This window comes from Peromyscus californicus, unplaced genomic scaffold (genome assembly GCF_007827085.1).
Source record: "Peromyscus californicus insignis strain IS unplaced genomic scaffold, ASM782708v3 Scaffold_13__1_contigs__length_99412109, whole genome shotgun sequence".
In the NCBI taxonomy this organism is placed as follows: domain Eukaryota; kingdom Metazoa; phylum Chordata; class Mammalia; order Rodentia; family Cricetidae; genus Peromyscus; species Peromyscus californicus.
The window spans coordinates 33,831,234-33,852,421 of NW_026294424.1; the positions used below are offsets into that span (position 1 = coordinate 33,831,234).

General features: G+C 45.8%; 1 protein-coding gene across 1 annotated transcript; it reads left to right on the top strand.

Moving 5' to 3' along the window:
- Nucleotides 1-11,927: 11,927 nt before the first annotated feature.
- Nucleotides 11,928-21,188, top strand: LOC128108365 (transmembrane protein 128). Its single transcript, XM_052734814.1, has 5 exons — nucleotides 11,928-12,058; nucleotides 13,851-13,992; nucleotides 16,222-16,380; nucleotides 18,990-19,096; nucleotides 20,639-21,188. Exons 1-4 carry the CDS (start codon nucleotides 11,968-11,970, stop codon nucleotides 19,087-19,089), a joined length of 492 nt encoding a protein of 163 aa, XP_052590774.1. The 5' UTR covers nucleotides 11,928-11,967; the 3' UTR covers nucleotides 19,090-19,096; nucleotides 20,639-21,188.

Sequence of the window (21,188 nt, forward strand, 5' to 3'; positions counted from 1 at the left end):
GCAATCTCAGTGCTGGGGAGGCAGAGAGGCAGATCCCCAAGTTTCAGGCCAGTGAGAGCCCTTGTCTCGGAAGGAAGGAACGAAGGAAGGAAGGGAGGGAGGGAGGGAGGGAGGGAGGGAGGGAGGGAGGGAGGGAGGGAGGGAGGAAGAGAAGTGGATGGTGACTGGTTAACAACACTCAAGCTTGTCCTTTGGCCTCCAAATATGTGTGTGTGCGCCCAACACCCATGCACCGACATGTACACGCCACCACATGAAGGTGTAAGTGACTCCCTTGCCGAAAGAATGGCATTAGCCACGTCGCCTCAGTCTTCTTCATTAAAGAACTTCCCATCTCACCCAGGCCCCTTAGCAGGCAGATTTTCAGCCTCTATTATTGGGGATTGAGCCTGACTTTGGTCATCTCAGTCACAAAACAGGATTTCTGAGGGAAAGTGTTCACTGGGGAGGAGAGCCCTGTTTTCTTAGGAGTGCCCGTGTTGTTCTGCCTTCCTTTGTCATGGGAGCCTTGCGAGCTTTAATGTATTCCTTTGATACAAGGGTTTACACAGCCCCTTTGGTGGCTTAAATTGTAATTGCTGAGCAAATACATATGTTTGTGGGAGTTTAAAGGTCAGACATCACTCAGGAGGGCAGGCCTTTGTTGGGCCACAGAGTGGCCATTGTGAGCTGCTGAAACAGCTTCCTGCTCCTCTTTACCCTTCCCAGTGACCTCAGGCTGACTTCTGTCTGAGGCCCCCAGTCACCCACAGATTAGATTTCTCCACTGCAGATCAAAGGGAGGTAGGATACAGTTTTAACAGCGTTGCTCTGGGGATTTGCTAGTGAACTTGAATCGGGAGACTGATAGTCCTGTCAGAGGACCGCCCCTCACAGACTCCTTGCATGGGGCAGTGTTAGGCAGCTGAGCCTGAATCCACAGTCTCTTGAAGGATTCAGAAAGCCATTAATGTCATATAACTTTTACAGTCTCTCTCTCTCTCTCTCTCTCTCTCTCTCTCTCTCTCTCTCTCTCTCTCTCTCTCTCTCTCTCTCTCTGTGTGTGTGTGTACCTGGAAGGAGGCATGTTCATGTTGCACAGTGTGTATACATGTAGACCTATATGTGCACACAGAGATCAGACATCAACCTCACATGTTCCTTAGGAACCACCTGTCTTGTTTTATGAGACAAGGACTCCCACTGGAGTGTGGGGCTTACCCCAGCAGTTAGGGTGACCTAGTTGGCCAGCAAGCCTGGGCATCCTGCCTCTGCCTCCCCAGGGCTGAGATCAGTGCGTCACTACATCTAGTCTCTTTACATGGATTCTAGGGATTGAACTTGGGTCCTCATGCTTATGCAGAAAGCACTTAGCTGGGCCATCTCCCCAGTCCAGTAGTTCTTATTTTATTCCTTTTAAAGGTTAGAGCGTGTGGTGTAAATGCAATGTCTCCCATGTTCTCAAACATTGGACTATTTGGTCCCCAGTTCATGGCACTGTTTGGGGAAGTTTAGGGGGTGTGGCCTTTCTGGAAGAAGTACACCCCTGGGGACAGGCTTTAGAGTTTAAAGATTTTCGCCCTTCTGAGTTTGCGCCCTCTGCTTCCTGTTGAGGGTTTATGATGTGAGCTCTCTGCTTTGGGTTCCAGCCACCGTGTCTACTGCTGCCATGCTTTCCTACTGTGATGATGCGGAACTCTAGAACCGTAAGCCCAAAATAAACCCTCCCTTCTGAGAGTTGCCCTGGTCATGGTGTTCTATCACAGCAATAGAAAAGCAAACTAAGACAGAATGCAAACTTGTGTTTCTTTAATTGAGACCAAGGGGTCTCCTCAAGAGTATAACACTGGCCTTGGGGTGAGGCCCAAAGGGAATGTATTAACCAATTACATATTTACATTGTTGTGGTGATAAACACCCGAGCAAAACTTATACAAGGAAGGTGGTGGGCAGGGCTCATCATGGTTGCAGAGGGTTTTAGTCCATCATGGCCAGGAAAGCACAGCTAAGCTATTATCTTCAAAGGCCCTGCCCTAGTGCCCTACTTCCGACCTACTTCCCTGAGCCATCTATTGGGGAGCAAGTGTTTAAACATGCGCTTTGTGGGGGACACTCTGGATTCAACCTGTAAGTTGACTTCTGTGCCTGGGGACTCATCTCCCAATGTCAACTTGGACCACTTGAGTTTCCTAAACTCGGCGGGAGATTTCCTTTTCAAAACACATTTATATATTCAACCCTTGTGGGTTTGGGTACCCAATAAAAGCAGGTGTCAAGTGTCTCAGGGAATGACACACAGATTCTCACTGCTGTACAAGCAATCTTGTGTGCATCTCTATTCAGTTATCTGGGGTATCTTGAACCCTTGAGTCAGTGAAGCAAATTAATTCCCTCTGACTTACTGATTCTCAACCATTCAGAGTGATGCTCACTGCTTTTCAGGACTCTAAGGCCCCGACTGGGTTCCAGAAAAGAAATGTTGTGACCAGTGTGTAGCACCCACAATAGGCATGAATGAGAAGGCAGTGACCTGGCTGTCACAGTCAGCCCTCAGTATCTGCCAGCTTTCAAAATGAGACTGTGGTAGTTTAAATGTAACTGGCCCCCTTATCTCATGGTGAGTGGCACTATTAGGAGATTCGGCTTTGTTGGAGTGGGTATGACCTTGTTGGAAGAAGTGTGTCGCTATGGGGGGTGGGCTTTGAGGTTTCCTATGCTCAGGATACTGCCAGTGTCTCAGTCAACTTCCTTTTGCCTGCAAGATGTAGGACTTTCAGCTATCCCTCCAGCACCACATCTACCTGCATGCCGCTATGCTCCCCTACTGTGATGATAATGGATTGAACCTCTGAAACTGTAAGAGAGCCACCTCAATTAAATATTTTCTTTATAAGAGTTGCTGTGGTCATGGTTTCTCTTCACAGTAATAGAAACCCAAACTAAGACAGAAGTTGGTATCAGGAGTAGGGTGTTGCTGTGATAGACCTGACCATGTTTTTGGAGGAATTTGGACTTTGGTACTTTGGTTTAGGAAAGCAGTGAAATGCTTTGAGCACTGCTTAATGGGCCATACTAGCAGGAACATGGATGACAGTGGTGCTGAGTGTGATTTGATGAACTGTCCGGGGCTGTTTCAGAGGAGAAGGTTAAAAGGTTTCAGGGGAGAAGGATTTTAGTATGCTGCCTGTAGATCATTGTAACTTGAGCATTCTGTGATTATGGCATCCATGGGGCCCTTGGAACCAATGCCCAGTGGATCTCAGTTGTATTCCCATTGTGTCTTCTAATCTCCTGGCCCAGCCCCTGATGACACTGGCATGGGGCCGACATTCCACAAGGATGCACCCAGCCTCTCCAGATTTCTTGAAACTTGTGTCCTGGGACACTTTGAGTCCTACAAGGCAGTGTAACCTGGCAGCTGAGAGCGTGGGTTCAGGTTTTAGCTGCACCTCTTCACCAGCAGGGCGGCTGTGGTACAAAGACCCTTAGACTCTGACCTACCCTGTGCTCAGTCAGTTGTTACAACCAGATCCCAAAGAAAGTGTTCCCCCAGGTCAGGGGAATGAGTGAAAACTTCTTCACATCTCATGACAGATTACACTGTGCCTCAGTTTCCTCACATGGACAATGAGAATTGTAATAGCAGAGACATCACAGGGCTGCTGGAAGGATTCAAAGGTTGATGCATGGGAAATGCTTCAGGAACTACAATTATTGCCATCACCATCCCGTCTCCACAGTTTTCTGCCTCGGCCTTCCAGCACCTGAAGCAGCTTCAGCCTTCTAAGGCTGTCCTACTGTCTCTTCCCACTGCGCATTAAATCGACAATGTGCTGTTCCCTGGCTGCCTTTTCCTGTGGTCTGGATTTTACCTTAGTTACATTCATCGCTGCTCCCTGTTATGGAGTATCTTCTGCATGCCAGGCACAGAACCAAGCCCTGTATGTGTATCTAGAAGGTTTTATATGCCTTTTCCCAAGAAGGGCAATGCATCCCATGCAACAGATGGGGGGGCTGCAGAGAGCTTGAGAGACCTGTCAGGGGTCATATAACAAGTAGCAGAATCAGAACTGATCAGGACTTTACCCTGCCTCAAATTTTCCTTAGATCTCCCCATCACAGACCTTATTTTCCCTGGTCTTTTCTCAGCACCGAGAGTTTAATTTTTTTTTTTTTTTTTAGGTTTTTCGAGACAGGGTTTCTCTGTGTAGCTTTGCGCCTTTCCTGGAACTCACTCTGTAGCCCAGGCTGGCCTCGAACTCGCAGAGATCCGCCTGCCTCTGCCTCCCGAGTGCTGGGATTAAAGATTTTCTAGGTGGATATTCTATGTAGCTCTGGGTGTTCTGGAGCTCTCTATGTAGACCAAGATGGCTTCAAATTCAGAGCTCTGCTTGCCTCTCCCTCCTGAATGCTGGGATTAAAGGGGAGTGCCACCCTGTCCTACATGAGTCACTTTTGCTTGAGACAAAAAAAAAGACCAACCGAGGGATTTCTGGATCACACGACCAGAAAGATCTTTTGATTTTGTTCTTGCCGGGAACTCAGGGCCTTGAACATTTATCCATTCCCTACCACTTAAAAATACTTTCATGGGGCCAGGTGGTGGTGGCGCACATCTTTAATCTCAGCACTCGGGAGGCAGAGGCAGGCGGATCGCTGTGAGTTCGAGGCGAGTCTGGGCTACAGAGTGAGTTCCAGGAAAGGCACAAAGCTACACAGAGAAACCCTGTCTCAAACAACAACAACAAAAATACTTTCATGGATGGCAGTCATTCAAAAATACGGTGGTGTGTGTTGCTGTGTGTGTGTGTGTGTGTGTGTGTGTGTGTGTGTGGTGTATGTACTTGTTAGTGTATTAGTGTGGATATGTGCGTATGTGCTTGTGGATGGGCATGCACGAGAGCTGAGTCTAGAGTTGGGCGTTAGGTAGCTTTCTTCAATGGCTTTCCACCTTTGCTTGATTAAGTTTCCTCTTAAGTTACATTTTAAAATTACCTTACCAAGTAGTTGCAATCCATAAGAAGTTTTCGTGCCTGCTTAATTTTGTTCACTTTTATTGTTTGAGACAGGGTTGCTCACTGAACCGGAAGCTCTCCAGTTTGGCAAGGCTAGCCAGCCAATGAGCTTCAGGCATCTATCAGCCTCCACACACACCTTGCCCTCAGCTCTGGGTTTATAGGCACATACTCCACATCTAGCTTCATGCATGGGCTCAGGATCTGAATACAGGTCTCACCCCTGCATGGCAGGAACTTTATCAATGGAGTCATTTCCTCAGCCCCAGGGACTTTTCTTTTACTGAAAGGGGGAAAAATGAGTTCATTCTGTTTGGCCCCATGTATACCAGTGAGCAAAACTGGCATCAGCAGTCTAATTCTAGGTATGTTGGGCACAAACAGTTTCACCAGGGTATACCTCCATCTCCTCTAGCTTTGCCAGCAGGATGGTGGCTTACAATTCCAATGAGGGAATTTCTCCATAGAAACTGTCCTTTCACAGAACCAACACTCCCAGATTGGCCAGAAATCTCCAGGAGCACCTGGAGACACATACAGTTAAAGTTGCCTGCCCACCAGGTGTCTCGGTCCCCAGCCAGGTCCCTCGGTCCCCAGCCAGGTCCCTGCTTCCTGATGCCTCTTTTCTTGCAGTCTCAGGAATGGTATTCTTCCTGGCCAGGTTAGTCAGCTGAGACCAACACCTGTCACCTACCTGAAACAGACAGCCAGGGGTCGCCCTGTTCTTCTCCACTGGCTGCCTGGCCTTGGGAGTTAATCGGGCTGTCTATCATTGCGGTTTATTAGTCAAAAATTTTTTTCCAGGGTAGTTAAGTGACTAACTGTTTAGAAGTAATAACCAAGCTCATGGGTGTGCTCAAGTGATATTTACAATATAGACTGTTTTCTGGGTGTTAGAGTGACAGGCTCTCTGATCTATGGTGATGGTCTAAGAACCCAGTTATGCCTGAAGCTGCAGCGGCATTGAAGCCCACATACATTCTGTCTTCCTATAAATACGTGAGCATATTATAGTCAATTTACATGTTAGGCAAAGTAAGGTACTAACAACAATAACTATGAATATAACAGAACAACCATAATGAATGTATTGGAATGAAAGCTGTATAAATCTCTCTGTCTCTCTGTGTCTGTCTGTCTGTCTGTCCCCTCCCCACAGGGTGGCTAATGCATACAACGCAGATATTCCAAACAAAGGGGTGATTCATGTGTCCTTAGCAGGAGAAAGTGGGATGATGCAAAGTCACGCTACTCAGAAGGACAATTTCAAACTTATGAATTATTTAGTACTGGAACTGTCCATTAATACGGTTGGATTGCTGTTGGCAATGGTAAGTGACATCTCAAAAGGCATGGCCCAAGAACTGCCCTTTTCCACTTAGACCCTTCTAGTGAGTAAAGCCCTTCAGAAGCTGTTGTCACAGCTATACGAAGTGAAGCACAGGACAAAAATGCAAGGTATGAAGATGATCGAACTGAAATGTTAAAATAAATCAGCAAAGTAGATCTGATATTCACAAATATCCATGGTGAAAGTAAGCAAGGAGAAAATGCTCCCAAAAGTTACACATTTATGTATAAACAATTAACATGTGAAATATATGTAGACAAAGAAAAGCGTATTAAAAATCACAATTTTCTCTAACAATCTACTGGGAAACACTTATCAAATTGATCCAGTTCATTGTTGGAGGGAATGCTGAAGATGGTCGGCTTCTTCTGCCCCCTGCTGGTGAGAATGTTTTTTATTGCTATCATTAAAAGATATTGCATGATGTTAATATTTGATCTTTCTATGCCTTGGTAACACTATAGATTTTGTTGTGGAAATAGACACGTGTGTGAAGAGCTACACATTTCACCCATTTTAAAAACTATTTATTTTTATTTTTTCTGTGCATTGTTTGTTGTGTCTGTGTGAGGGTGTCAGATCCCCTGGAACTGGAGTTAGAGACAGCTGTGAGCTGCCATGTGGCTGCTGGGAATTGAACCTGGGTCCTCTGGAACAGGAGCCAGTGCTCTTAACTGCTGAGCCATCTCTCCAGGCCCCTTCATTATTTTATTTATGAGTGAGGGCATTATTTTTCACCGTGCTTTCTTCTTAGAATGAAAGGCTTTGAAATGATATATATTAACACTTATTGGGCACTTCCCAGGTGACAGGCATTCACTCAGAGCTGTGCATGTATCAGCTTTCCTGGAGGTTCTCACAGCCTGCTTGCCCATCTACAGGGCACAGAGAAAGAAGAGGACTTCACCAGTCTGGCCACAGGGTTGTAAGAACAGGAAATCACTTGTGTTAGTTATTCTTCCCCTTGCTGGGCAGAATGGCTAATAGAAACTTAAGAGAAGGCTATTTTTGGGCTGGTGATTGCAGTCCATCCTTGCAGGGAAAGCCTGGGGAAGGTCCCAGCAGGGTTCCGTACATCAGGGCAGCAGAAGGAAGCAGGGAATGGGACCAGACCTGAAGTAGGGCAGGGCCACAATCCTCAAAGGTTCTGCCTCCCAGTGACACCATTAGTTACACCTCTCCTCAGCATGGCTGCACAACCTCTCCAGCAACCCAGTGTCTAGACTAATGAGCCTGTAGGGGGAACACTTTTTATCCAAATTACACCACCACTCAAAACAGCATGTGGCAGGAGCTGGCTCAGTTGGTGGAGTGCTTGTCTCTCAAGTGTGAGGAGCTGAGTTTGATCACCAGAATTCATGGGAAATACCAGGGACAGTGGTTAAATGGCTGTAAGCCCAGCACCAGGGAAATGGAGACAATGTGATCTCTGGGATTCACTGGCCAACTAGCCTAGCTTACTTGGTGAGTTGCAAGCCAATGACAGACCCTGTCTCAAAGAAGTGGCCAGCCTTCCTAAGGATGATACATGAGGTTTCCCTCTGCCCTCCATGAGCACCTGCACATGGATGTGCACCCACCAACATACAAACACATGCACTCATAGAATTAAAATGTGTGTGGTGGGGAATTTAAGAGAAAATGTATAAACTCTCAGCAATGGATAATAACAGTCACACCTACTCCAATAAAGCCACACCCCCTAATCCTTCCAATCCTTCTCAAATAGTGCCACTCCCTGGTGACTAAGCATTCAAATATACAACTCTACAAGGCCATTCTTACTCTACCACAGCCAGCAAGGCCACCTGCTCCAGAGCTCATACTGAGATTAATTCTCTCTCTCTCTCTCTCTCTCTCTCTCTCTCTCTCTCTCTCTCTCTCTCTCTCTCTGTGTGTGTGTGAGAGAGTGTGTGTGTGTGTGTGTGTGTGTGTGTGTGTGTGTGTGTGTGTGTGTGTGTGTGGTGTTATTCACATGTGTGCTGGTGCCTTTGGAGGCATCCAGCTGTTAAGAGTTATAGGTGGTTGGTAGTAAGCTGCCTGATGTGGGTGCTGGGAATGGAACTTGGGTCTCTGGCAAGAACAGCAAGTACTCTTAACCACTGAACCATCTCCACAGTCTTCTGGGGTTCATATTATTATCTGGGATAACTAGGACTCAGGATGATCCACGAGTGGGAATAATGCTCTCAGTTAGCCTTTCAGGGCTCCTTTCCTAGATGGGCTCCCCCATGTTTGCAGTTCACACTGACCTCACAGGTGACCAAAGTACCAGAGAAGATCTTCTCAATAGCTCAGCATCAATTCCCAGGACCGAGAGGTTGGGTCTTGGTCATGCTCCTCTGAGACAGGGCAAGCCTCTTGAAAACTGAGCAGGACCACAGCAGAGAGGAAGAAAGGTGGGGGAGTTGTCTGTTATTAGGTCCAAACTGAAAGCAGGTGATGGAGTCCCTGATGTGTGCTCAATATTTACCAGACAATGAGGACATGACTACTTCTACTCCAGCCTAACTGAGGAGAATTTGTTAAGTGAGGAATGAAAATCAAGCTTCCTAATTCTTGGGAGGATGACACGAACAGTGAGGATCTAGAGTTCAAAGACAAGGAAATTGATGAAGAAATGAGCAAGTGGATCAGGGTTGGAAATATAGTTCAGTGTTTAGAACACTTCCCTGGCAAATGCACAACCATGGGTTCAACCATCAGCAGGTGCAGGTACAGGTACAGACACAGACACACAGACACACAGACACACACACCTACAGAGAGAGAGGGAGAGAGAGAGAGAGAGAGAGAGAGAGAGAGAGAGAGAGAGAGAGAGAGAGCACACAAAGGCAAGTATCAGATGATGTTGCAGCCTGGCAAGTCAGATCTGGGTGTAGAGAACAGCAGCCACCACTGTTTGGATGCATAGGCCACAACAGGCATGGAGTAATGCTCTCAGAATGGCGTTATCTCCATTTGAGTGTATGCAGCTTTATGGATGAATAGACTGGTACATTATCACACTGAAATCACTTGACCAAGAACCCACAGAAATGGAGCAGGATTCAATGGTCTATAAACATGTGGACTTAACTAGATGGCTAATGGGCAGAGGTCAGAGTCAAATTCATTTTCTCCCACAGGTAATCAACATTGAAAATGAAAATTTCTTTGTTGGTTGCAGCCTGTATCGCATATCTATAATTAAGGTGTCACAGTGAATACACTGAAGAACTTAGGAGATAGGCCTCAGCAGAGAAGATGTCATTAAATACTGGACTGGTTCCAATCAGCTTTTAAGTATCATCAATATGTGTAAAAGCAGTGCTGTTAAAAAATACCAGGGGGGAAATCCTGGAAGGATTTCAGATCTAAATACAAAGTCGCTGAAAACACCAGAGGGGAAACTTGACCTGACCCAAATATACCACATATGGGAACTTCAGAATGGCTGTGATTCTCCTGGGAATATCCAGTTTCAAGGGAGGCCCAGCGGTGACCCTTCTTCTAGGAGACAAACAGAAGTCTGTAGTTGATGGGACAAACTGACTTTTCTGTTAACAAGGCTTCTAACCTTGTGCAAGAAAAAGAAAGGGAGGGCAAAGAGGAGCTGAATCTAGTTCTTTAGGATCCTGGAAAGAAAAGAAAACCAGGAAAGAGGACTTATTGTTTAGGAAGGCCATATGATCTGCTCAGCTGTTGCTCTTGGCCTCAAAGGATGCAGAAAGGCTAAAGTCACAACAAAAACAAATTCAGAGAAACTCAACTCTTCTCTTACTCTTTCTTCACCAATCCCCACAGTATAGAGACAATATTAAAGAGTGCTCACTGACTAATGCAGATTTTCCTTCTGGGAGGTAGCACTATAGTCAGCCCACTTCTCTGGCTTCCTCACACACCCTGGCAGAGCACATCACCTTTCTTCCATACTCCCATAACCCCATATATAGCATTTCTGTAATGGCACCATACTGACACTGTCTCCACCACTACATTCCTACCTCTGTCTTCATCATTTACCACAAGTAGCTGGTCAGAAAACGATGGCTGCATTTATGAAACACTTCTGGACATTTCTAATAGCACTGTTCTATCTTCTATGTCTCAGGTCACTTTTGAACCAGGGGTACCTCTAAAGCAAGGTCAATTTTTCTTTCTTTCTTTCTTTTTTTTTTTTTCAAGACAGGTTTCTCTGTGTAGTTTTGGTGTCTGTCTGGATTTTGCTCTGTAGACCAGGCTGACCTCGAACTCACAGAGATCTGCCTAGCTTTGCCTCCCGAGTGCTGGATTAAAGGCGTGCGCCACCACCGCCCAGCACAAGGTCAAGTCTTACTCATCTCTGTCTCCATAGCTTAGCTCCTGCATGACAGTCTTAGTAAACAGCAGGTGCAATAAACGCTTGAATGGTTAAGCACAAAATTTCTCAGCTCATGACTCACTAGGGAAAGAGTAGGAGAATAAACAATAGGATTATTGATAGAGGAAAAAAGTCACGAACCAATGAAATGCAGATCATGGGCACTGGGTGGTAGGGGCAATCGACTGGAAAAGCAGTCTGGTTCCCACAGTCTAGTTAGGGCCATTTTTCACAAGCAGGGAGAAGAGGGCTCACAGAAGCCACAAACCAGTGATCTTCTCTTAAAGCCCAACAAGTCAGATATTGAGGTGGGTATAATGTCTATTAGGCAGAAAAGCAAACAGTCTCAGAGAGGTTCCTTTCTTGCCCAAAGTCACTCAGTTTGTCAGTGTCACCAGACTCAATGGGTCCACCTCTTGGTGAGAGTCAAAAGGAACAGAACACCAAAGTAGGGATGGCAGCGAAATGTATTTGCAACAAACAGGAACATGGGAGATTGCTTCCCAAACTGACTCCCAGAAAGCAGAACAAGCTGAAGTTTATTTATATGGGGAAATGTAGACTCTGGAGGCAAAAGGTGTCATCACATGCCTGGGTGGGGAGCACCCTCAAGAGTCACAGTCTGACTGCATGCATGCTCTTTCATACTTCCACGTTATGCAACGTGGAATCTTGGGGATCTGTCTCTGAGTTACTAGTGCGCGCTACTCCAAGGAAGCGCGTGAAACGTTATACTTCTATAAAACAACCTTAAAGGCATTTGTTAGAAAAAAAAACCCACCTTATCTTTGGGGTTCAGAATGCTGAATGAAACCCTGTCACCATCCTGCTTTCTTCTGGTAAACTGGGAGACAAATTCATTTTAACCTCAGTGGTCGTTTCTCCCTAATCTGGTGGTTCTTTGCTCTTCCTGGAACTGCCCACAACCCATCCTAGACTAGGAAGGCAAATCCTACAGAACAGGAGTAGCCAGGAGACTGAGGTTTGGAAGTTCAGGCTTGAACAAAAGGTTATTTTCTGCGTTTAGATACTGGGAACTGGATGTTCTCCGACCGCTTAGCCAGAAGCAAGGCTAATCTTGGTGGTCCAGAGCTTCCATAGATCGGAATAACCCCGGGACTCGCTGCGCCTGAGACCAGAGATCAGTAGTTTAAAGTTCTGGGTCAACTAAAATCGCAAGGGGAATACAGTTCCAATCAGGACGCCGGGAGGTTCCGCCCAAGGAGCTGGCGCCGGAAGTGCTGCGTGCCGTCACTTCCGTCGCACTGGCGGGCGCCAAGATGGACGCTCCGTGGGCTCGGGAGCAGCTCCGGAGGCGTTACCTGTTTCCTTCCGAAGCGGGGCTGGACTGTGAGGACGACGCCAGACCAGGTGAGGCTCCACGGGCTCTGGGTCCCAGGGCTTACCAAGTAGGGCTGCGAGTCTGTGTCCAGGGTCTCCACAGGTCTTGCAACTCTTGCATCCTCCTCTGAGCTGCGCTTCCGCATTCTGTGGCGAGCTGACTTAACACGGGTTTGGCAACACCCTTTAACACTAAAACCAACAGTAGTTTCTTAGTCTGAAGAATTAACCCAAGAACGTATACAGAGACGTGCGCAGAGTGTTTCATTTCAGCTTTGCTTGTAATACGGTACGGATTGCAGTGCCTAGGAGATGCCTAGCTGCCTGTCAGCAGAAAGCTAGCTAAATACGTTTAGATCGGATGTATCTCTACCATCAGATAGGCTTATAAAATTTATTTATTTTTATTTTTTATTGATTGATTGGTTTTTCGAGACAGGGTTTCTCAGTGTAACAGCTCTGGCTGTCCTGGGACTTGCTTTGTAGACCAGGCTGGCCTCGAACTCACTGAGATCCGTCTGCTTCTGCCTCCCGAATGCTGGGATTACAGGCATGCGCCACCATGCCTAGCCAGATAAGCTTTTATATATCCCTGTGGGCGGTTTTCAGAGAGAAGCGCAGAACAATGTATGGCATGCCACCATTTGGGTACAAACTACAACTCATGATGTATTTTTGCTTGTAAGGAAGAATTCCAAAGGATGAGAGACCGTTCATTTTAGAGATATTTGACCTGGATGTTGTAAAAAAAAACCCTTTGCTTATCTATTAGCTTTTCAAAATACTGGCAGCATTGGGCCAAGACATCACAATATATGCATTTTCAAAATACCTTCAAGAACTCGTGTTAGTACTAACCTCTATCAGAATAGATGGTACTATCAGAATCCAGATCTGAAGCTAGCTCACTTGGAGACCAGTGGTCCTCATGTGGCAATACAGAGAGGGCATGTCAGGATCCCCTCATTTTGATTTGCAGGGAGAGAAATGAATTGCCTATCATCTGTGCAGCAGACCATGCTTTGTTCAGGGGTTAGAGCTCTGGCGTACCGTTCTAAAATATTTTGGTATAACTTTTATTGTATGTAGCATTCCCTCTTTTTTTTAGTGCATGCTCTTGCACTTATTGGTACAAGCACTTTTGGAGGCCAGAGATTGACACTGGGCATCTTCCTCTGTCAGTCTCCACATTTTTTTTTTGAGCCCCAGTCTCCCTTGGCCCCAGGATCTACCTGTCTCTGGCCCAGCAGTGGGGTGACAGGCATCTCCTGCCATGTTCAGTTTTATGTGGGTGCTGGGGATGAACTCAGGTTCTCATGTTTGTGCTGCAAGCACTTTACCCACTGAATCTTCTCATCCCCATACATCTGACATTTTTCTTGGTTAACATGACTAATTACTTTCCTAGAGGAAATGTGAAATAAATTCCCATACTTCTGGGTGGTATTGTGATATCCAAAAGGTTATGAAGGTGTAAATGTGATTCCAAGGTCATTTAGAAGGAGTAATTAATATATTGGGCATATTTTCTAGTGAGCTCATATTAACTAATTCAGCAAATGTAAATCCACCATTACTGTGTTACTGTTGTTTGTTTGGTTGGTTCTTGACATAGAACTTAGGACCTCATGCATGTTAAACATGTATTCTACCACCAGGCTACATCTCTGCCCCTACATATAAACTTACTTTGATGGTCTTGCTGAAGGAACTGATGCGATAGTGGGAGCGATTCTAGTTACTGGGAAGTTCCAGGAGATGACTTTAGATGGCCTAAAAAAACGGTTAAGTTCAAAACTCAAAAATCTCCCCTATTTTGCAGAAACCTCCACAGCTGATGAGATAAAGGAGAAACCTCTTCCAAGACTTAACATTCATTCTGGATTCTGGATTTTGGCATCCATCGTTGTAACCTATTACGTTGATTTCTTTAAAACCTTTAAAGAAAATTTCCACACTAATAGGTAAGAAAATCTTGTTTCGACAGGCATAGGGTGTACACCTTAAATACCAGCATTTGGGAGGCAGAGGCAGGTTGATCTCTGAGTTCAAGGCTAGCCTGGTCTACAGAGTGAGTTCCTGGACAGCCAGAATAAAAGACAACAAAAAAGCCTTTTTGCTTCTTGTTTTGCATGTAACAGTTTGTCAGTTGAATACCCAGAAGAGTTAAGAGATGGCTCAGTTGGAAGTGCTTGCTGTTACAAGCATGTCAACCTGAGTTTGATCACCGGAACCTATATTTCAAAAAAAGAAAAAAGCCTGTCATTCCAGTTCTGGGTAGGTGAAGAGAGGATCCCTGGACTTGTTGGTCACTCAGTCCAGTTGAATCAGTGAACTCCAAGTCTGGTGAGAGACCCTGTCTTAAAAACAATGTAGAGAGCGACTGAGAAAGACACCCATTGTTGACCTCTGGCATACACACACACACACACACACACACACCCCAAAACCCATTTAATTGTTAGTCTCTGTCAGGCATGATATTGGAGGCAACTACTGATGATATAGAGAAGACTAGGACATGTTAGCCAAAGGGTGCAGCTTTTCACTTACAGTGAGTTCTGGGGATTTAGCGTATGTAACATCTTAATTGTCTTCTTCCTATCTCATGGTCCTCTCATGTATCCCCACTTCCCATAACCCCCACAAGTACAATGTTAGCTGATTCTATGTAATTTAAAATTGTCACTTGTGCCTCCAGACGACTGGAGAAAAAAGGCCTGAGAACTAGAGGAGGAGTGAGGACTGTGGCCTGAGAAAGGTGTGTTTCAGAGTAGTGAAGAAGGGGTGATTAGAGGGTGTGACTCAGAGTTGCCTTGAAGGTCAGTGGGAGGAGTCTTTGGTCTGAGTCCTGGTGTTAAAAACGCTTCATACCCAGGGGCAGAGAGCCCTATCTGTCATCCCAGGAGTTGACCGTGATGTAGCAATTGTGGATCCTGTGTGAATAGTTTGGAGGCCATCAGATATATCAGAAAAGGGGGTGATGTTGGTGATGTCACAGCTGGCGCATGAGGGCTCTGTTTAGTGCCAAGAGCGGTGACTGGACCTAACAGTAGGGCCATAAAAGATGGAGACAGGAATTCAGTCTTGCTGAATTATGGGAAATACAGTCCTCAAAGAAGTCTTGTGGTCATAGACTGCTTGTGGAGGAAACCAAGCAGACAGAAGGAACGAGCTGTTAAGGGTATGAAGCTTGAGGGAGTTCATTTAAATCCTGGGGAAGGGACCGCTTGCTCTTCTATGAGGAGGCATTTCTTTAAATACCAGTCCCTTCCCCATCCTTCCATCCTATTCACCATTCCCTGGTGGGTCTTGTGACTTGCCTAAGTGAGTTGTAGATGAAGAACTGGAACCCAGCACCACTCTTGGGCGTCTGCTTCCTTCAGGCTTCCTTCAGACTCCTCTGGCTTTCCGTGCTTTCATTCTGCAGAGGTAACACTAACAGGGTGGAGGTTTTCATTGTTGTCTGGAACCTAGAAATAAGTCTGTGTGTGGGATTTAGTGTCAATCCAGGCTTTGTTACTGTCCACTATCCAAAGCCATGCTCTTCTCTCAGCTCCATCAGTGACAACAAAACTGACACATTTTGGTCAGCCAGCAAACCTCATCTCTTGGCTGGTTTAGAACCCGCTGGGAGAGAGGAGAGTACCTGAAATGCCACGTTACCGAGTGCTTTTTCTTTCATTAGAACTTGGGACGAGTCCAGGATGGGTCTGGCATGGAGGCGGGGGCATTTCTGATTCCAGCAGCTCATTTCTGCTGTAGCAGACTGATTACCAGGCTGCACTGCTGCTGGGTAGGCGTGTGTGCGGGATGTCGGGAACACCTGGGAGTGTTGCCTAGAGAGCCTGTGCTGGGAAAGTAGACTTTTCAGGGCTTTAGGTGTGTCTCTTTTTATTAGGCTTTCCTAGAAGTGGCCGTTAAAACTGATTGCATACAGATGATGTGTTGGATGAACCACAGCGATAAGTGGGGTTTGGGACCACATGCCCTTCTGTGGCAGAGACAGTGTAGACATCAAACACTGAGGCAGGGCTCTGGGGATGAGAGAAAGTTGAAACCGTAGGCCTGGCCTCAACACAGTGTGCTCTTAGAGGCAGAAGACATGACCTCAGACCCAAAGACGGAGGCCTTGGAAGTCTCTGCTGCTTCTCCCAGGGCCGTCAGCTCTCTCTTCTTCTTTGTCTCCACAGCTGGTTTCTCTTGGGCGGGGCCCTGCTGTTTGTCAGCCTGTCCATCGCCTTTTACTGCATAGTCTATCTGGAGTGGTACCGGGGGATTGAAGAGTACGATGTCAAGTACCCCATGCTGGTACCCATCACAACCGCGACTTTCATCGCAGCGGGGATTTGGTGAGTGGCTGTTGAAAGGTTGAATGTGAGTGAAAAGCAGTCCTTCTGTGGTCAGTAATGAGGAACGTAACCCAGAACCTAAATTAAGCAGCAGGGTAGGGGTTCCCAGGTACTCTGTCCTTTGGGGTCTCCTCTCCTCATTTCTTTCTCTCTTAATCTGCCTTAGTGATTTGAGACACAGTTGGCGACCTCTGGACACACTCTGTGTTTTGTTTATTAAGTGCCTTTCATTGTGATGGCTAAGACACACAAAAGGAACGCCAAGTGCAGCTGAATGAATTAGTCATGAGTTGAGCACTGCTGCAGATCTCACTTCGGTCAGGGAGGAGCGGAGCCCCCGTCCTGGTGATCACTCCTGACCCTTGCTTCGCTGTACCTTCCTGCCCATGCAAACGCCGCACATACTACTTTTGCATCCCATAAGCACTGTTTCGTTTGTCTGTGTTCTGAACTTAGAGAAGGTGATTTGTACAGTCGCCATTCTTTAACATTTAACTCATAGGAGAAGTGTGTGCTGTTGACTTGGTGTTTTCTCCCAGCACTTGTTCATTGCCATTTGTCATCCACTGTGTGGCCGAGTCCTAGTGTATCTGTTATGCTGCCACACAGTCAGGCTGTTCATAGTTGGTGTTGTTTTGAAGGATGCCATTAAGATCACTCCTGTTCTCTGTTGGCCTTACATGAGTGTGCATATACCCAGAAGGGTGAAGTCAGTGCATCACCCAAGTGTACATACCTCCAGCTTCATTAGATAGCATCAGACTCTTCTCAAGTGGTTGAGCTGTCTCTGTCTTTATCTGTGGGTTCCATATTCATGGATTCAACCAGCCACTGTCCCCCAAAGTGAATGCCGTCTGTGTTGAGCATGTGCAGACTTTTTCTCTCTCTTGTTCTCTAACCAACTTCCCAACTGTCATGAAGAGCCTTAGGTTATTATACATTATAAGTGCCATATTCTGTTGGTCTCTGAAGCATTTGAAGGCCACCTATCTATCTGTTTAACCTTGAAAACATACCTAACATGACTACAAAGCTTGACTAACTACTAACCTACATTTTAAAATTATCCTAAGCAGGTTGTAATAATAGCTTTGAAGGACTAGAACTTTATAGTACATTTTTAAATGAGCTGCATAGGTACAATACCTTAAACAAGAGTAGAAACATATATATAACAAAAATAACCTTAAATTTGTTATCAGTGTGCAAAATCCGTACCAATGTAAAATATTTGAGATGAATAGTTTTGAAGGATAGTTGTCTTTTTTTTTTTTTTTTTTTTGGTTTTTCGAGACAGTTTCTCTGTGTAGCTTTGTGCCTTTCCTGGAACTTGCTTTGTAGACCAGGCTGGCCTCGAACTCACAGAGATCCTCCTGTCTCTGCCTCCTAAAGTGCTGGGATTAAAGGCATGTGCCACCACCGCCCGGCTGATAGTTGTCTTTTTATCCTATATTTCCACTAAATGATGACAAACATCCATAAACCACAGAATGACCAAAACCCCACCTCTTGGGAATGTGAGCACTGTGTTCTCTAGACTGCTTCCTGTTGCCTGTGGGTGACAGCGTCCTCCAGGGACCCTGAGAAAATTGAAATAATGGTCAAGTCCTAAGAAAACTAGCTGTAGCATTTGTTGTCCAGTCTCTGTGTGATGGGAAAGTGCAGGGCTTGTCTGAAGTCCTGGCTAGAATAATCTGTGAGGCTGGACCATCTCAGCTAGCAGCCTTGAAGTTGTTCTGAAAGCAGAACTCTGGGGAAACTGTTAGAGAGGCACCCTAAAGGCTGCTGCTCAGGTACCCTGCCGCACAGCAGTGCCTCCTAAAGGAGCCGTAGCCTTTTTTTTTTTCTTTTTTCTAGTTTTCTCAGGCCCTATGTGGAAATTTGGGCCCTGTGTTGGGTGCTGTTTATAGTTGGAGTTCTCTTTGGGTTACCGACCAGCTTTCCAAAGAAAGATATGGAGACTTATTATTAATTATGAATTTTTGGTCTTAGCTGAGGCTTGTCCCACTAGCTCTTTTAACTTAATTTAACCTGTTTCTATTCATCTACGTTTTGCTCAGGGCTTTTTACCTTTCTTTCATTCTATATGCCCTCCTTTCCTGTTTCCTCTGTGTCTGTCTGTCTGTCTGGCTGGCTCCTGGCATCTGCCTGTCGTCTCCTTTTCTTTCTTCCCCGACCATAAATTCCTCCTCCTACTTATTCTTCCTGCCCGCCAGTCTTGCCTATGCCTCCTCCCTTACTGTTGGCCATTCAACTTTTTATTAGACCAGTCAGGTGCCTTAGGCAGCCAAGGTAAAAACACACCTTTACACAGTTACACAAATGCAACAGGTCTTTGCATAGTTCAACAAATACTCCACAACACTAACTGAGAGACTTAACATCTACTCAGCCACGCCCCCTCAGTGGCCCGTGGGATCCCAGGTCCAGGTACTATTTGAAACTGTGCTGCTTCTGTTGGTACAGGCACCATGTCGTGGTGCTGTGTCTGAAGATGGTACATGGATAGGTGTTCTCAAATGGAGCTCCTTAACCCCAGGCTCTGAAGTGGGACATATTTGTGTCATCTCAGTTGCTGTTGTCAGCTGTTTGCTTTGGGTTCTTTTCAGCTTCAACCTGGCTCTGTGGAATGTGTGGTCATTCTTCACCCCCTTGCTGCTCTTCACTCAGTTTATGGGGGTCGTGATGTTCATCTCGCTCCTCGGATAAGTTCCAGGTAAGATCCCTGGAGTGCTATCCGGAACAGGGAACTGTGAAAACGCCTTGTAGTCACTTCCTGAGAGTACGCCCACAGACTGCCTGGGAATCACTTCCTGTTGTCTCTGCACCAAAGCATTCACCACTGAGCACAGCTGCAAGGACTGAGGCCACCTTCACAAGGTGTCGTTCTAAGTGCCTGGTTTTTAGAGGCGGCACCCTGCCATTCAAAGAATTCATAAAGACAGCATGTGCGTCTTAATGTGGATAAGTTCACATGAGGCCATTTTATAGTGTGTGGATGACTGTTGACTGGATGGTTCTTAGAGAGAAGTAGTATGGGAATAATGGGTGATCTTACTCAAGTTGAGACAAACTCTACCATTTTCTGTAGATGTTGGATAGATGGGTATATCAGCCCTTTAAAAAAAAATTCCTTTCAGGGGCTAGAGAGGTAGCTCACTGGTGAAGATCACTGGTTGCTCTTCCAGAGGACCTGGGTTCAATTCCTAGCATCCATGTTATGGCTCACAACCATCTGTAACTCTGATTCCAGGAGATCTAACACCTTGGCCTCCACAGACATCAGGCACACATGTGACACACATACATACATACATATAGGCAAAACGTTCATGCACATAAAAATAAATCTTTTAAAAAATTCTGTTCTTTTCATACTATTTAGAGAATTTATGTGTCTCTGTGAACGCCCACCCCTCCCTGCTTGGGAGTGTTGATAGCATGTATTAAATAAGTGTACAGTATTGAGAATGGTCATGCTGTGATTAGAGTGAAAAAGACATAGTCCCTCCCTTCATTCCACTCACATCTGAATTTGGAGAAAGTCAATTGACAGGATGGATTGCAGTCAGGGAAGTGGAGGTCATCTTCTGAGTGATGGGTGGTACTAGGACCAGGACTCCCAGCTGATGGAGTGTGTGCCCTGCAGTCCTCATGGGGGAATGTGATCAGAAGGAAGAGATGCACTTGATCCTGCTGTTGCTAGTTGGACAGGAGTTGCTGGCTGTCACCACAGCTTTGGCTGACCCTGATTTCACCCCCCCCCAAAACACACACACACACACACACACACACACACACACACACACACACAGTGGCTGAGATCTTGGACTCTGGCTGGTTGGTTGAGTTTCCAGATGTTTGGGTGCTTTTGACTTCCATGTTCCTGGGTGTCTGGTTAGCGGTGAGAACTGTGTGGTGGTGGCAGGCATGCAGATTGTCCTCTTTTCTTTTTTAAATATTTCTATTTGTGTGTATGAGTGTTTGCTTGTGTGTATGTATGGGCATCATGTATGTACATCACATGTGTATCTGGTGCCCACAGAGGCCAGAAGAAGGCATAGGATCCCTTAGGAGTGGAGTTAAAGAGGTTGTGAGCTTTCATGTGGGTGCTGGGAATTGAGTCCCAGTCTTCTGCAAGAAGAGCCAGTGCTTTCAACCACTGCACCATCTCTCCAGTCACATATGCTTGGTCTTTAAATGGAAATTCATGAGCTTAAGGTGTTTCACTTGGTGTGTAAATGCTGTTTTCTTCCAGACTTAAGAACGTGAACAAAGTGAACAAAGCATCCAGCTTGTGCCACTGACCTGAAGGAGAAGCCTAGCCTGCACTGGTGTCTGAAGTGAGTGGTTTCCATGGCAACCGTGACTTTCTAAACCTGCTGTTGAAATCTGAATAAACAGTCTTTCTCTTGGGTGTTCTCAAACAAGTGATTGTCAGCAGTTTGTGTTAGACGGAACTGAGGAGTGTTAATCTGTCAGAATTCGGAGACAGTGGTTGTCCGTTACTGGAGCACAGTGTGCCCACAGTTTCCAGAAGCTGAGGGTTAGCTGCCCTTGTGTAAGTGACTGGACGCAAGTATGAAGGGACTGTGTTGTCACCTTTAGTAGTCACTGGATAGCTCATATTTGTCATAGCTTTTTAGGGAGGGGACCAAACGGAAGCATTTACTGTTTCCTGCTACTTTGGATTTTATCACTATGTAAGTTATTGGGTTGTTAGCATTTTTTAACATATGCACTTTTAATAATGTTTAAGTATCTATGATTTTTTTCCTGTAACATCAATAAAATATTTTTATAACTTT

Excerpts from the sequence above, each read along its gene's own strand:
- LOC128108365 (XM_052734814.1), top strand. The coding sequence starts at position 11,968 with ATGGACGCTCCGTGGGCTCGGGAGCAGCTCCGGAGGCGTTACCTGTTT. Across the intron at positions 13,993-16,221 it reads GAAAATTTCCACACTAATAG|CTGGTTTCTCTTGGGCGGGG; the intron begins GTAAGAAAATCT and ends TTGTCTCCACAG. Across the intron at positions 16,381-18,989 it reads TTCATCGCAGCGGGGATTTG|CTTCAACCTGGCTCTGTGGA; the intron begins GTGAGTGGCTGT and ends GGTTCTTTTCAG.